The 12,990-nt window shown below is 48.7% G+C and overlaps 1 protein-coding gene across 2 annotated transcripts in view; it reads left to right on the top strand.

Annotated features, from left to right (window-relative positions):
• The first annotated feature begins 1,573 nt into the window (after positions 1-1,573).
• RHOJ (ras homolog family member J) overlaps positions 1,574-12,990 on the top strand; it is a 60,114-nt gene continuing 48,697 nt past the window's right edge. The window contains exon 1 of one of the 2 annotated variants that reach the window (XM_077323910.1): positions 1,574-2,507. In XM_077323910.1, coding sequence (XP_077180025.1) covers positions 2,294-2,507 — 214 coding nt within the window. In that variant the 5' untranslated portion in view covers positions 1,574-2,293. The remainder of the gene's footprint in view (positions 2,508-12,990) is intronic. The other variant, XM_077323909.1, reaches the window with a different exon arrangement.

Below are 12,990 nucleotides of genomic sequence, written 5' to 3'. Positions count from 1 at the left end.
GCCATCATGTGGAGTCATCGCACTGGTCCATCAAGAAGAAGAAGAAGAAGAAGAAGAAGAAGAAGAAGAAGAAGAAGAAGAAGAAGAAGAAGAAGAAGAAGAAGAAGAAGAAGAAGAAGAAGAAAAGGGAGGAGAGGGAGGAGAGAAGAAGAAGAACCAGGCCATCATGTGGAGTCATCACACTGGTCCATCAAGAAGGAGAAGGAGAAGGAGAAGGAGAAGGAGAAGGAGAAGAAGAAGAAGAAGAAGAAGAAGAAGAAGAGTTGGTTTTTAAACCTTGCTTCTCATCACCCGAAGGAGTCTCAAAGTGCCTTACAAACATCGCTCCCTTCCTCTCCCTACATATGACACACTCTGAGGTTGTTGTTGTTGTTATGTGCGAAGTCATGTCCGACCCATTGCGACCCCATGGACAATGATCCTCCAGGCCTTCCTGTCCTCTACCATTCCCCGGAGTCCATTTAAGTTTGCACCTACTGCTTCAGTGACTCCATCCAGCCAACTCATTCTCTGTCGTCCCCTTCTTCTTTTGCCCTCGATCGCTCCCAGCATTAGGCTCTTCTCCAGGGAGTCCTTCCTTCTCATGAGGTGGCCAAAGTATTTGAGTTTCATCTTCAGGATCTGGCCTTCTAAGAGCAGTCAGGGCTGATCTCCTCTAGGACTGACCGGTTTGTTCGCCTTGCAGACCAAGGGACTCGCAAGAGTCTTCTCCAGCACCAACACTCTGAGGTAGGTGACGCCAAGAGAACCCTGAGAGAACTGTGACTGGCCCAAGCTCACCCAGCAGGGGAATCAAACCCAATTCTTCAGGTTACAGGCCACTGTTCAACCAGCGCACCAAGCTGGCTACATCAAGGCCTTGTCAGACTGGCAACAGTTCTCTAGTTTGTCAAGCAGAGGGCTTTCAAGTCACCAGCAACCACTGGAGATGCCAAGGATTGAACCGAGGACCTTTTGCATGCCTAGAGGATGCTCTGCCACTGAAGAAGAAGAGTTGGTTCTTATATGCCGCTTTTCCCTACCCGAAGGATGCTCAAAGCAGCTTACAGTCGCCTTCCCTTTCCTCTCCCCATAACAGACACCCTGTGGATTGGGTGAGGCTGAGAGAGCGCTGATATCACTGCTCGGTCAGAACAGCTTTATCAGTGCTGTAGTGAGCCCAAGGTCACCCAGCTGGTTGCATGTGGGGGAGCACAGAATCGAACTCAGCATGCCAGATTAGAAGTCTGCACTCATAACCACTACACCAAACTGGCCCTTCTCCCAAACTGAATTGGCTCAGAGCAAAAGGCCTCCGAATTATCACAAATGTGCACGGATGCTCTCTGCAAAGGTTTAGCTCTTCTTTCCGATGGGAATTGCACAGCCGTTCCTGAGCGGGAGGGATCTCTCTGAGCGAGAAAAACTTGGCGCTTCGGCAACAGCCTCCCAAAAGAGCCAGGGTGAGTCTTAACTTCTCCCAGATGTTCCCAGTCACTCCAAGCAAGGGTCACTCCAAGGGTAAACTCTATTGCATCTTTATATATATCTATTTCCCAGATGATCCGCTGCCTCCTGGGGAGAGCCTACCCAGGCCACAGGGACCAGCAAGTGACGGTCTTCTCCTCCAGCCCCGCCTCCCACGTGTGAGCATTTGGGACAGACAAGTGGAGCAGGAAACCGGTGAACTTCAGCCTGCAGGGAGACCTCTCGCTCCTTCTCTCCCCCTTCCTTTACGTCCTGGCAGCGTTCCTGTGAACTCCAAACATACACAGAGAAGCTATTGTTCGCGAGCCCTCCACGAGCTGCTCTGATCCTAATATGGAATTCAGCAGGAAACCCATGACTTCCTGACATACACCAAGCCGGGGGAAATAAAAGGGGTTGCGCGGAAAAAGAAAAAGAAAAAAAAAGCCAAGCAGAGAAAACCAGAGGCAGAGTCCATTAAAGCCCTCCAGCTTGCCTTCTCTGTTTGGAAACGGAACGGAAAACGGAGTGGGTCGAACATGAATCCGTGAGATTTTGGAGGCAAACTGGAGCCGGGGGAACAGACGCGCAGCTCCTCGGCCGACGGCTATTTTTAAGCTGTGCGGAATTCCAAAAGTCTCCGGGTCCAAGATGAAGATTTCCTGACTGCAGCGGACGGGCACACATGTGGATTTTCACTCGCTGCGCCCACATGCTTCAGAACACGGACGGCCTGGAACACCAAGTTATGATTTCGTGACGTTCCGCCGCCGAACAGAACGTTTACTCAGGACGAACCCCGTAGGAGCCGCACTCCTCCTCTGTATTCCGGTCCCGTTCGGTTTTCATGGGCTCCCAGAAGTGTGGCTCGCAAAGAAAAGCTGACGGAACCGGGATGAGCCGCGGTGGAGAAGAAATCCGGGACTCCAGCGGCACCAAGAAGATGCTGAAGTGTGTTGTGGTGGGGGACGGGGCAGTGGGAAAGACATGTCTGCTCATGAGTTATGCCAACGACGCTTTCCCGGAAGAGTACGTGCCCACCGTGTTTGACCACTACGCTGGTAAGCCTGATTTCCGTGCGTCTTATTAAATGTGCATGCCATGCTAATGCACCCCTCGCATCATATAACACGGTAAAAGGTAGGAGATGCCACCTCTAGGTGGTTCCATGTCACATTGCAGGAGAACATTGGGTTTTCCCCCTCTTCCCCCAGGTTGAAAAAATAAAATTAAATCCCTTTCCTGCATGCAGAAAAGTAGCTGATAAGGGAGAATGCTGCTCTGAATGCAGGCTGAGAAGCTAGTTTGCCACGTGCATGGATTTTTTTTTCCACATGGGGCGACGTTCTAAAACAGGGCCCTGCACCTGCAAGTAGAAGAATCCCAAACCCTATTGTTACGGGAAAGTGTCGATGAAGTCTAAAATCTGATTCCTCTGGCAGATGCTCTTTTCCGCTGAATTTTCTTTTTCTGCTGCGTTTTAAAATGATTTTTCCACTACCTGTTTTCCTGTTTTGTTTGCGCCCTGCAATTCCCACCCCCAATCCCCAGAGGTAAATATTCTCCATTGCTGTTGGTTTCTGTCACTTGTGGTTAGAACGTTGGCCACATGATGGCTTCCAGAAGATTAATTTATATTTCCTTGTTATGGTGTAGGATTGAGAATACTGTGGCCCAGTGGCTTTTTAAGGGTAAGTTCCCGGAGGGTGGTTGCCAGGGGTGATGGGAAAGCCCCGCCCTCCTCTAGCCTGATTGGCCTGTGGGCCCATGTGTGTTTTGATTGGATCAGGGACGGAGTGTGTGTTTGGAGCCCCGTCAGGGACGGAGAGAGTGTTTGGTGATCTATACGAGTTCCTTTCTAATAAAACAAGCTATGCAAATGGCAGGCCATCCATCCATCCCCTTCCTTCGTGGGACCAGAATGCGCTGGTATGTTCAGCCAATTAATCTTCCCTTGTCTTGTTGTTGTTAGTTGCGAAGTTGTGTCCGACCCATCGTGACCCCATGGACAATGATCCTCCAGGCCTTCCTGTCCTCTACCATTCCCCGGAGTCCATTTAAGTTTGCACCGGCTGCTTCAGGGACTCCATCCAGCCGCCTCATTCTCTGTCATCCCCTTCTTCTTTTGCCCTCGATCGCTCCCAGCATTAGGCTCTTCTCCAGGGAGTCCTTCCTTCTCATGAGGTGGCCAAAGTATTTGAGTTTCAAAGAAAGAGCTGATCTCCTCGAGGACTGACTAGTTTGTTCACCTTCATCCAAGGGACTCACAAGAGTCTTCTCCAGCACGAGAGTTCAAAAGCCTCAATTCTCTGGTTTCAGTTTTTCGGAGGATTTGGTCAATTTCAGGATCTTTCCCTGGAAAACCTTGAGATCGTGCCGACGTTCCTTTTTTGGTTGTTAAGGTTTTTGTTTGTACAGAAAAAAATACAGAATATAAGGGAAAAGATGGATGGATGGATGGATGGATGGATGGATGGATGGATGGATGGATGGATGGATGGATGGATGGATGGATGGATGGATGGATGGATGGATGGATAAAAGGAAGGTATGATTGGATGGATGGATGGATGGATGGATGGATGGATGGATGGATGGATGGATGGATGGATGGATGGATGGATGGATGGATGGATGGATAAAAGGAAGGTATGATTGGATGGATGGATGGATGGATGGATGGATGGATGGATGGATGGATGGATGGATGGATGGATGGATGGATGGATGGATGGATGGATGGATAAAAGGAAGGTATGATTGGATGGATGGATGGATGGATGGATGGATGGATGGATGGATGGATGGATGGATGGATGGATGGATGGATGGATGGATGGATAAAAGGAAGGTATGATTGGATGGATGGATGGATGGATGGATGGATGGATGGATGGATGGGTGGGTGGGTGGGTGGAGGGATGGATGGATGGATGGATGGAGGGATGGATGGATGGATGGATGGAGGGAGGGAGGGAGGGAGGGAGGGAGGGATGGAGGGATGGATGGATGGATGGAGGGATGGATGGATGGATGGATGGAGGGATGGATGGATGGATGGATCGATGGATGGATGGATAAAAGGAAGGTATGATTGGATGGATGGATGGATGGATGGATGGTCGGTCGATCCGTCGATCAGTTGATCGATTGATTTACAGACACCTCATATAAATCAATGATTTCTTTCCCTATCATTATTGATAGAGCCTAATATTGGACTCAGATTTCTATTGAAATCTATTTTGCATCTAACATTTAAGTTTTCCCATTGACCCCTGTTTCATCAATATATTTCTTCTGCAAGTTCAGGGAAGGATTCTTATCCTTCCCTTTGCCTTTTGACCCGGCTTCGTATTCTCCCACGTCTTTCCTGGATTCAGAGTGTGGGTATCTGACAGAGTTGCCAACCTCCAGGTAGGGGCCAGAGATTTCCTATTATTACAATTGCTCTCCAGAAGATAGAGATGAGTCCCCCTGGAATTGCTGCTTCGGTGGTTGGTCCCTCTGACACTATATTCGTCCGAGGTCCCTCTGCTATCCAAATTCTGCCCTCCCAATTCTCCAGGCATCTCCCTAACCAGGGATCACAAAGGAGATGGGAGACGGGCTAACATCATAATAATTCACAGCCTGTCAGATTGGCACTGCAGAGGAAAGGACACGCAGTAATGGGTTTAAACTACAACAATATAGGCTAGATATCAGGAAAAAAATTTCACAGTCAGAATAGTTCAGCAGTGGAATAGGCTGCCTAAGGAGGTGGTGAGCTCCCCCTCACTGGCAGTCTTCAAGCAAAGGTTGGATACACACTTTTCTTGGATGCTTTAGGATGCTTAGGGCTGATCCTGCGTTGAGCAGGGGGTTGGACTAGATGGCCTGTGTGGCCCCTTCCAACTCTATGATTCTATGATTCTATGGCCTGTATGGCCCCTTCCAACTCTATGATTCTATGATTCTATGACTATTCAGACAGAACACAAAACCCTGGATCATTTTTATCACTAGCTTTGCACATGCTGAATGACGCCATTGCAAGCCATTCCAGCGACCACTTGCCAGTGGATTCTGCTATCTCACACAGTTGTTTAGTGTGTATGAAAGCCTAGGGTTCAGTTTGCTCGAGGGATGTCCCACTCCTCCATGTGCAGCCAGCTGAGCTACCTTGGGCCAGTCACGGTTCTCTCAGAGCTCCCTCAACCTGAGGTACCTCACAGGGTGTCTGTGGTGGGGAGAGTCAGTGTGGTGTAGTGGTTTAGAGAAACAGACTTGGTTCTAGAGAACTGGGGTTGATTCTACACTCCTCCTCCACATGCATCTATCTGGGTGACCCTGGGCCTACCCAGTTCTCTCCCAGCCCTCCCAGCCCCACCTCCCTCACAAGGTACCTGTTGTGCGGAGAGCCAGTGTGGTGTAGTGGTTAAGAGAAGTGGACTGTAATCTAGATCAGGGGTAGTCAACCTGTGGTCCTCCAGATGTCCATGGACTACAATTCCCATTTGATGGCTGGGGCTCATGGGAACTGTAGTCCATGGACATCTGGAGGACCACAGGTTGACTACCCCTGATCTAGAGAACTGGGTTTGATTCCCCACTCCTGCTCCACATGCTGCATGACCTTGGGCTTGTGACACCACTGATAAAGCTGTTCTGACTGAACAGTAATCTCAGGGCTCTTTCGGCCTCACCCACCTCACAGGGTGTCTGTTGTGGGGAGAGGAAAGGGAAGGTGACTGTAAGCCTCTTTGAGACTCCTTTGGGTAGAGAAAAGCAGCATAGAAGAACCAACTCTTCTTCTTCTTCTCTTATATTCCTATGTCTGGGAGGAACCAGCTTGCTATGGTGGTTGAGGGCAGCCACTTCTAATCTGGCTTGATTCCTCGCTCCTCCACTTGCAGCCAGCTTGGTGACTTTGGCCTAGACACAGTCCTGGTAGATCTGTTCTCACAGAGCAGTTCTTCCAGAGCTCTCTTAGCCTCACCCACCTCACAGGGTGTCTGTTGTGGGGAGAGGAAAGGGAAGGCGAATGTAACCCACTTTGAGACTCCTTCGAGTAGAGAAAAGCAGCATAGAAGAACCAACTCTTCTTCTTCTTCTTCTTCTTCTTCTTCTTCTTCTTCTTCTTCTTCTTCTTAGTGCTAACGGGGCCACAGTGGGAGGTCTGCTGGAATTATTGCCCCATTGGGGGACCTCCTGATGGCACCTGGATTTTGACCACTGTGTGCCACAACAGACTGGAACGGCCATTGGCCAAATCCAACATGGCGTCAGTGATGTTCTTTAAAAAAATACCCAACAATGCTCCATTTCTCTCCTGTGTCGTTTCCCCTTCGGCTCCAGAGACTGAAATCCGAGTCCGAAAGCAGATCTCACCAGAGGCTGTGGTTTTCCTTCCCGCAATCCTTTCAGTTTCCTAAACATCAGGCCTTTTTAAATCGAAAACACACGCACGTTTCGCGTCAAGCTTGCATTTCCTAAGTCCCTTGGGGCAGATGATTCATGCGCTGCGAGACCTTTCCTCGGAACAGAGCTTTGGGGGGAAACTGGGAAATGTCCGGGACGGCCCGCCTTCAACGGCATTCACTGAAGAATACGAATCCGGGGCCTACAGAAGTTTTGCATTTGGGAGGAGAGAGAAGTGCGTGCTTCTCTGATTAGAATTCAGAAGTAAAGTTAATCAGTCATAAGAGGGGATTATGAAATGTATATTCCTCAAAGCCCAAGAACAAGGCATGTGTTTTTAGTCAAACGCTGCTTAGTGGGATAACTGGGGCAGCTGGTTTATTTATTCATTTCCTCCCCCTGATGTGTATAATCCTGTAGCCGAAGAGACTTGCGGCAAATGTTGCATTTAGGCTCCTGCTGGCGCTGGAGTCCTTTGAACGCAGGGAGAAGTCGAGCGATCCGGAGGATGGATCCTCTTTGGAGAAGGAGAAGGAAACGTTTTTCATCTTTCCCTCCAGCTGAAATCGACAGATACAAGGACGCCTAGAATCATAGAGTTGGAAGGGACCTCCTGGGTCATCTAGTCCAACCCCCTGCACCATGCAGGACACTCCCAACCCTCTCGCTCATCCACTGTCACCTGCCACCCCCTTGAAACTTCACAGGATCAGCCTCTCTGTCAGATGGCTCTCCTGCCTCTGTTTTAAAATCTCCAAAGATGGAGAACCCACCAACTCCTGAGGAAGCCTGTTCCACTGAGGAACTGCTCTAACTGTCAAGAACTACTTCTGGACATTGAGACGGAATTTCTTTTGAATTAATTTCATCCCATTGGTTCTGGTCCGTCCCTCCGGGGCAAGAGACAACAACTCTGCTCCATCCTCGATATGGCAGCCTTTTAAATACTTGAAGATGGTTATCAGATCCCCTCTCAATCGTCTCCCCTCCAGACTAAACAGACCAAGCTCCCCCAACCTTTCTTCATATGTCTTGGTCTCCAAACCCCTCACCATCTTTGTTGCCCTCCTCTGGACATGCTCCAGTTTGTCAACATCCCTGTTTAACTGGAGTGCCCAAAAGTGAACACAGTACTCCAAGTGAAGCCAAGCCAAAACTATGAGTTCCTAATGTTGACATGACTGTAATGTGCCAGATCTGCAGTGGGCATGACTAAGCAGAATATAAAGAGTGTCCTGCAGGGGATGTTGGGTGTATATTTAACATCATTAGAAAAGGAACTTCCTGATGATTTTTAGATTCTCTCCTACAGTGTACAGATTGGCTCACAGGGACACTTCCTGTTGCTTGGATCACACTTCTTCCCTGCTTGCCTCCAGAACAGCGGTTGAACAGAAGAATGCCTGCACAGAACAGTTAACTCTCTCTCTCTCTCTCTCTCTCTCTCTCTCTCTCTCTCTCTCCCCGTCTCTCCCTCCTTCCGAGACAAAGTTGTCTCTCTCCTGAATAAAATTGCTTCTGCACTCCTTTGCATATGCAAATTCTGCCAACGTTCAAATCTGTCTTCTCCCGTTCGTTATAGGGGAGCCTACTGGAGATCCAGCTCAATGTTCTTTAATAGCAGCGGCCTCTGATCTGAAGCTTGATTCCCCACTCCTCCTCATGCAGTCAGCTGGGTGATAGTGGGTCAGTCACAGTTCTCTCAGGGATCCCTCAGCCCCACCTCCCTCACAGGGTGTCTGTCGTGGGGAGAGGAAAGGGAAGGCGGTTGAAAGCCGCTTTAAAACTCCTCCAGGTAGTAAAAAGCAGGGTACAAAATACCAGCTCTTCTTTTCTTCTCTCTAGCAGCTGTGCGCTGACGTGAAATAGCATAGCCATTCCATCGAAATCCATACAGCTAAGAAAAGCCTTGATTGTTTTCGTTCTCAGCTACGTGCCGGCTATGTTCATTCAGTGGCATGAATCAGCACTTGGCACCCCATGGCAAACTTTAGGCCAACATTAATTTTTATACATCTCATTTGGGGAAAGAATCATAGAATCATAGAATTGGAAGGGGCCACACAGGCCATCGAGTCCAACCTCCTGCTCAACACAGGATCAGCCCTAAGCATCCTAAAGCATCCAAGAAAAGTGTATATCCAACCTTTGCTTGAAGACTGCCAGTGAGGGGGAGCTCACCACCTCCTTAGGCAGCCTATTCCACTGCTGAACTACTCTGACTGTGAAAAATCTTTTCCTGATATCTAGCCTATATCGTTGTACTTGTAGTTTAAACCCATTACGGCACGTCCTTTCCTCTGCAGCCAACGGGAACAGCATCCTGCCCTCCTCCAAGTGACGTCTCACTTGGGGAGAAGAGGGCGTCTCACTTGGGGAGAGGAGGGGTAGGTGATTGTAAGCCGTTTTGAGAGTCCTTCAGGTGGTGAATAGCAGTAGGGTACAAAGAAACCAAAGAAACCTCTTCGTATTGGTTGGGTACTGACAGGTATGGAGCTGGGGGTGGGTGGGTTGGTGTGATATCAATCTAAACCACGTCCCTCTCGAAGTAAAACAAATGTGTTGGAAAAGACTAAACAATGCTTCATCTCCCCGAAGCAACACAGAACAAAGCGAGCACGAGAAAAGCCCAGGGCGCTGCAAAAAGGATGATGCGTAAGCTTTGATTCCTCAAAGGTTTCAGGAGGGGAAAAAATTAGAAAGGAATATTCCTTTTCCTCTTCTTGAACTATAAAAGGTCTCAGGAAGGAGACAAAATGCTGGGAAGGAGGGGAGGCTGGGAATGGCTGTGCCACATATAATATTGAGGGTTTTTATAAAATAATAATAATAATTCTGCAAGCTGGCCGTGCACAGCACTGATTGGCTAGTTTCCTTAACTTCACCAAGAATTACATCTTCCCTTAGAAAAGGAGCATAAAAGTGGACTTTTTTCCTACTCAAAAGGATGCCCTGGAATTATAGCTCCTCTCCAGACTATCAGTTCCCCTGGCGAAAAGGGCTGCTTGGGAGGGGGGACTCAGGGATGCCAGCCTCCAGGTGGGGCCTGGGGATCCCCTGGAATGACAGCTCATCTCCAGACTGGGTGATTTGGAGGATTCAGAGGATTGGTGCCTCTGAATGTGGAGGAAAGGGAAGGCGATTGTAAGCCGCTTTTAAGACTCCTTCGGGTAGAGAAAAGCGGCATATAAGAACCAACTCTTCTTCTTCTTCTTCTTCTTCTTCTTCTTCTTCTTCTTCTTCTTCTTCTTCTTCTTCAGTAATCTCAGGGCTCTCTCAGCCTCCCCTCCCTCACAGGGTGTCTGCTGTGGGGAGAGGAAGGGATGGCGATTGGAAGCCGCTTTGAGACTCCTTCGGGTAGAGAAAAGCGGCATATAAGAAGAAGAAGAAGAAGAAGAAGAGTTGGTTCTTATATGCCGCTTTTCCCTACCCGAAGGAGGCTCAAAGCGGCTTACAGTCGCCTTCCCATTCCTCTCTCCACAACAGACACCCTGTGGGGTGGGTGAGGCTGAGAGAGCCCTGATATCACTGCTCAGTCAGAACAGTTTTATCAGTGCTGTGGCGAGCCCAAGGTCACCCAGCTGGTTGCATGTGGGGGAATGCAGAATCGAACCTGGCATGCCAGATTAGAAGTCCGCACTCCTAACCACTACACCAAACTGGCTCTCAACCAACTCTTCTTCTTCTTCTTCTTCTTCTTCTTCCTCTTCTTCTTCTTCTTCTTCTTCTTCTTCTTCTTCTTCTTCTTCTTCAGTAATCTCAGGGCTCTCTCAGCCTCCCCTCCCTCACAGGGTGTCTGCTGTGGGGAGAGGAAGGGACGGTGATTGTAAGCCGCTTTGAGACTCCTTCAGGTAGAGAAAAGCGGCATATAAGAACCAACTCTTCTTCTTCTTCTTCAGTAATATCAAGGCTCTCTCAGCCTCCCCTCCCTCACAGGGTGTCTGTTGTGGGGAGAGGAAGGGACGGCGATTGTAAGCCACTTTGAGCCTCCTTCGGGTAGAGAAAAGCGGCATATAAGAACCAACTCTTCTTCTTCTTCTTCTTCTTCTTCTTCTTCTTCTTCTTCTTCTTCTTCTTCTTCTTCTTCTTCAGTAATCTCAGGGCTCTCTCAGCCTCCCCTCCCTCACAGGGTGTCTGTTGTGGGAGAGGAAAGGAAAGTGATTGTAAGCCGCTTTGAGACTCCTGGTAAGGACAAGCAGCATATGAGAACCAAGAGCTCTTCGAAGAAAGAGCGCCTATGACTTCCCAGGGAAGCCTTCCATACTGGCTAGTTAGTAAAAGTCACTTTGGATGGGAAGAGTTAACTGTGACGAATGGAACACGACCAGATTTTCCACGTCTGCCAAAACCCCGGGGCTGGAGGGAAGCGGGTGCGCGATGACTTAATCTCAGCCCCCTTCCAAATGCCAGCGATTCAAAAGAAGGCAAGGCTGTGTTTTCTATTAGCGATGCTGCTGAGCCAAAGAAGAAATGGGCTCGTCCAAAGTCTGGCTTTGCTTCCTTGGAAAGCCGCAGCTGTGTCACGAAGACGGGACTCTGTGGGTATTAATAAAGCCTCGGGGAAATATTTCTCCTTTGGGGAACGGGACAGAAATACTACGATAAAATGGTCTGTTGACACGAGTATTGGCCTTGCTATTTCTGTTCCTGGGTTGTTGTTTTTTTAAGTAGGCCTGAATATACAAGTCCTGCCAGGGACCGAATATGTGCCTCGGGAGTTTAGCGAACTGCCCTCCATTGTCAAAACTGGTTTTCTTGTGAGTGCACTTTGGTTTCCTTTAAGCACACAAAACTGGTTTCCTTGGAGTGCCTTCATTTCTGTTTACCCTCCTGAGAACTACAGTTAGTCAGTTAAACTGTTAGGCCTATCTCTCTCCTCTCTTTACAAAGTTCTCAGGAAAGCTGTTTATTCTTTAAACGGCCAGTGCTCGACCCCTCCTTTGCCTATTTAAACTCTGCCGACAAGTTAAGCAACGGAAAGACTACAAATGGGAACACTCCTCTCAGCCCACCCCAGCCCACTAGTTTGATCTCGGTTCCTTTTTTGGTAGTGATTTCGCGCCTATAGTTGGCACTTAACTAGACGATGACCATATGCTTTATAGAATCATAGAGTTGAAAGGGGCCATTCAGCCCCCCTACTCAATGCAGGACCAGCGTAAAGCATCCAAGAGAAGGATCTATCCAGCTGCTGCTTAAAGATGCCAGTGAGGAGGAACTCACCACCTCCTTAGGCAGCCCCTTCCACTGCTGAACTACTCTGATTGTGGGGGAAAAATTGCCTGATATCTAGCTGATACCATTTTACATGTAGCTTAAACCCATTCCTGCAGGTCCTCTCCTCTTCAGAAGAACAATCCTAGAATCATAGGGACCTCCGTGGTACCTATGTGAAAGTTCAAGGTGGTGGCAGGCTAGTCGACGAGCGATAGGATTGCGAGTGTCCTGCATAGTGCAGGGGGGTTGGACTAGATGACCTATGAGGTCCCTTCCAACTCTATGATTCTATGATTCTATGATTCTATGATTCTATGATTCTATGATTCTATGATTCAGGGTCATCTAGTCCAACCCCCTGCAGAACACAGGTTATTCACAACTCCTCCTCCCCTCCTCTTCTCCAGGCTGAACATTCCCAAGTCTCTCAGACTTTCCTTTTTAGATTTGGTCCCGAGGCCCCAGATCACCCTCTTTGCTCTCCTCTACCCCCTCTCCATTTTGTCCATGTCCTTTTTGAAGTGAGGCCACCAGAAGCACACCCAGGACTCCAGGTGGGGTCTGACCTAGGAGGATATACAATCAGACCCACCAGCTCGCTTGCCATGTGAAAAAACGAAACCCTCAAACTGCCAGCAAGCACTTCATCCCCATTACAAGGTGACGAGACGGATGCAGGAGTAGATCATTTCCTTAATGGGCTCCTCTGCAAAGAGCTGTGGACCTCGTCAGAAGCTGAAGCGAGGAGATTTATGGAGCGCAACAGTTAATCTGTCAGCCAGAATAAGATGGAGAAGACGCCCCTCGGGTTTCCAGCATGAAAGAGAAGCAGTGCAGATTCTGAGTATCAATTACAGGGCAATTTGTTTTCATCAAGGCAAAGGATTATTCAGCCAGAAAGGGATTCAATCCTGTGTGTGTTTG

The sequence above is a fragment of the Paroedura picta genome, chromosome 2, assembly GCF_049243985.1.
Source record: "Paroedura picta isolate Pp20150507F chromosome 2, Ppicta_v3.0, whole genome shotgun sequence".
NCBI lineage: Eukaryota > Metazoa > Chordata > Lepidosauria > Squamata > Gekkonidae > Paroedura > Paroedura picta.
Note: the sequence above shows the minus strand (reverse complement) of the source record. Positions and strands in the feature narration are given on the sequence as shown.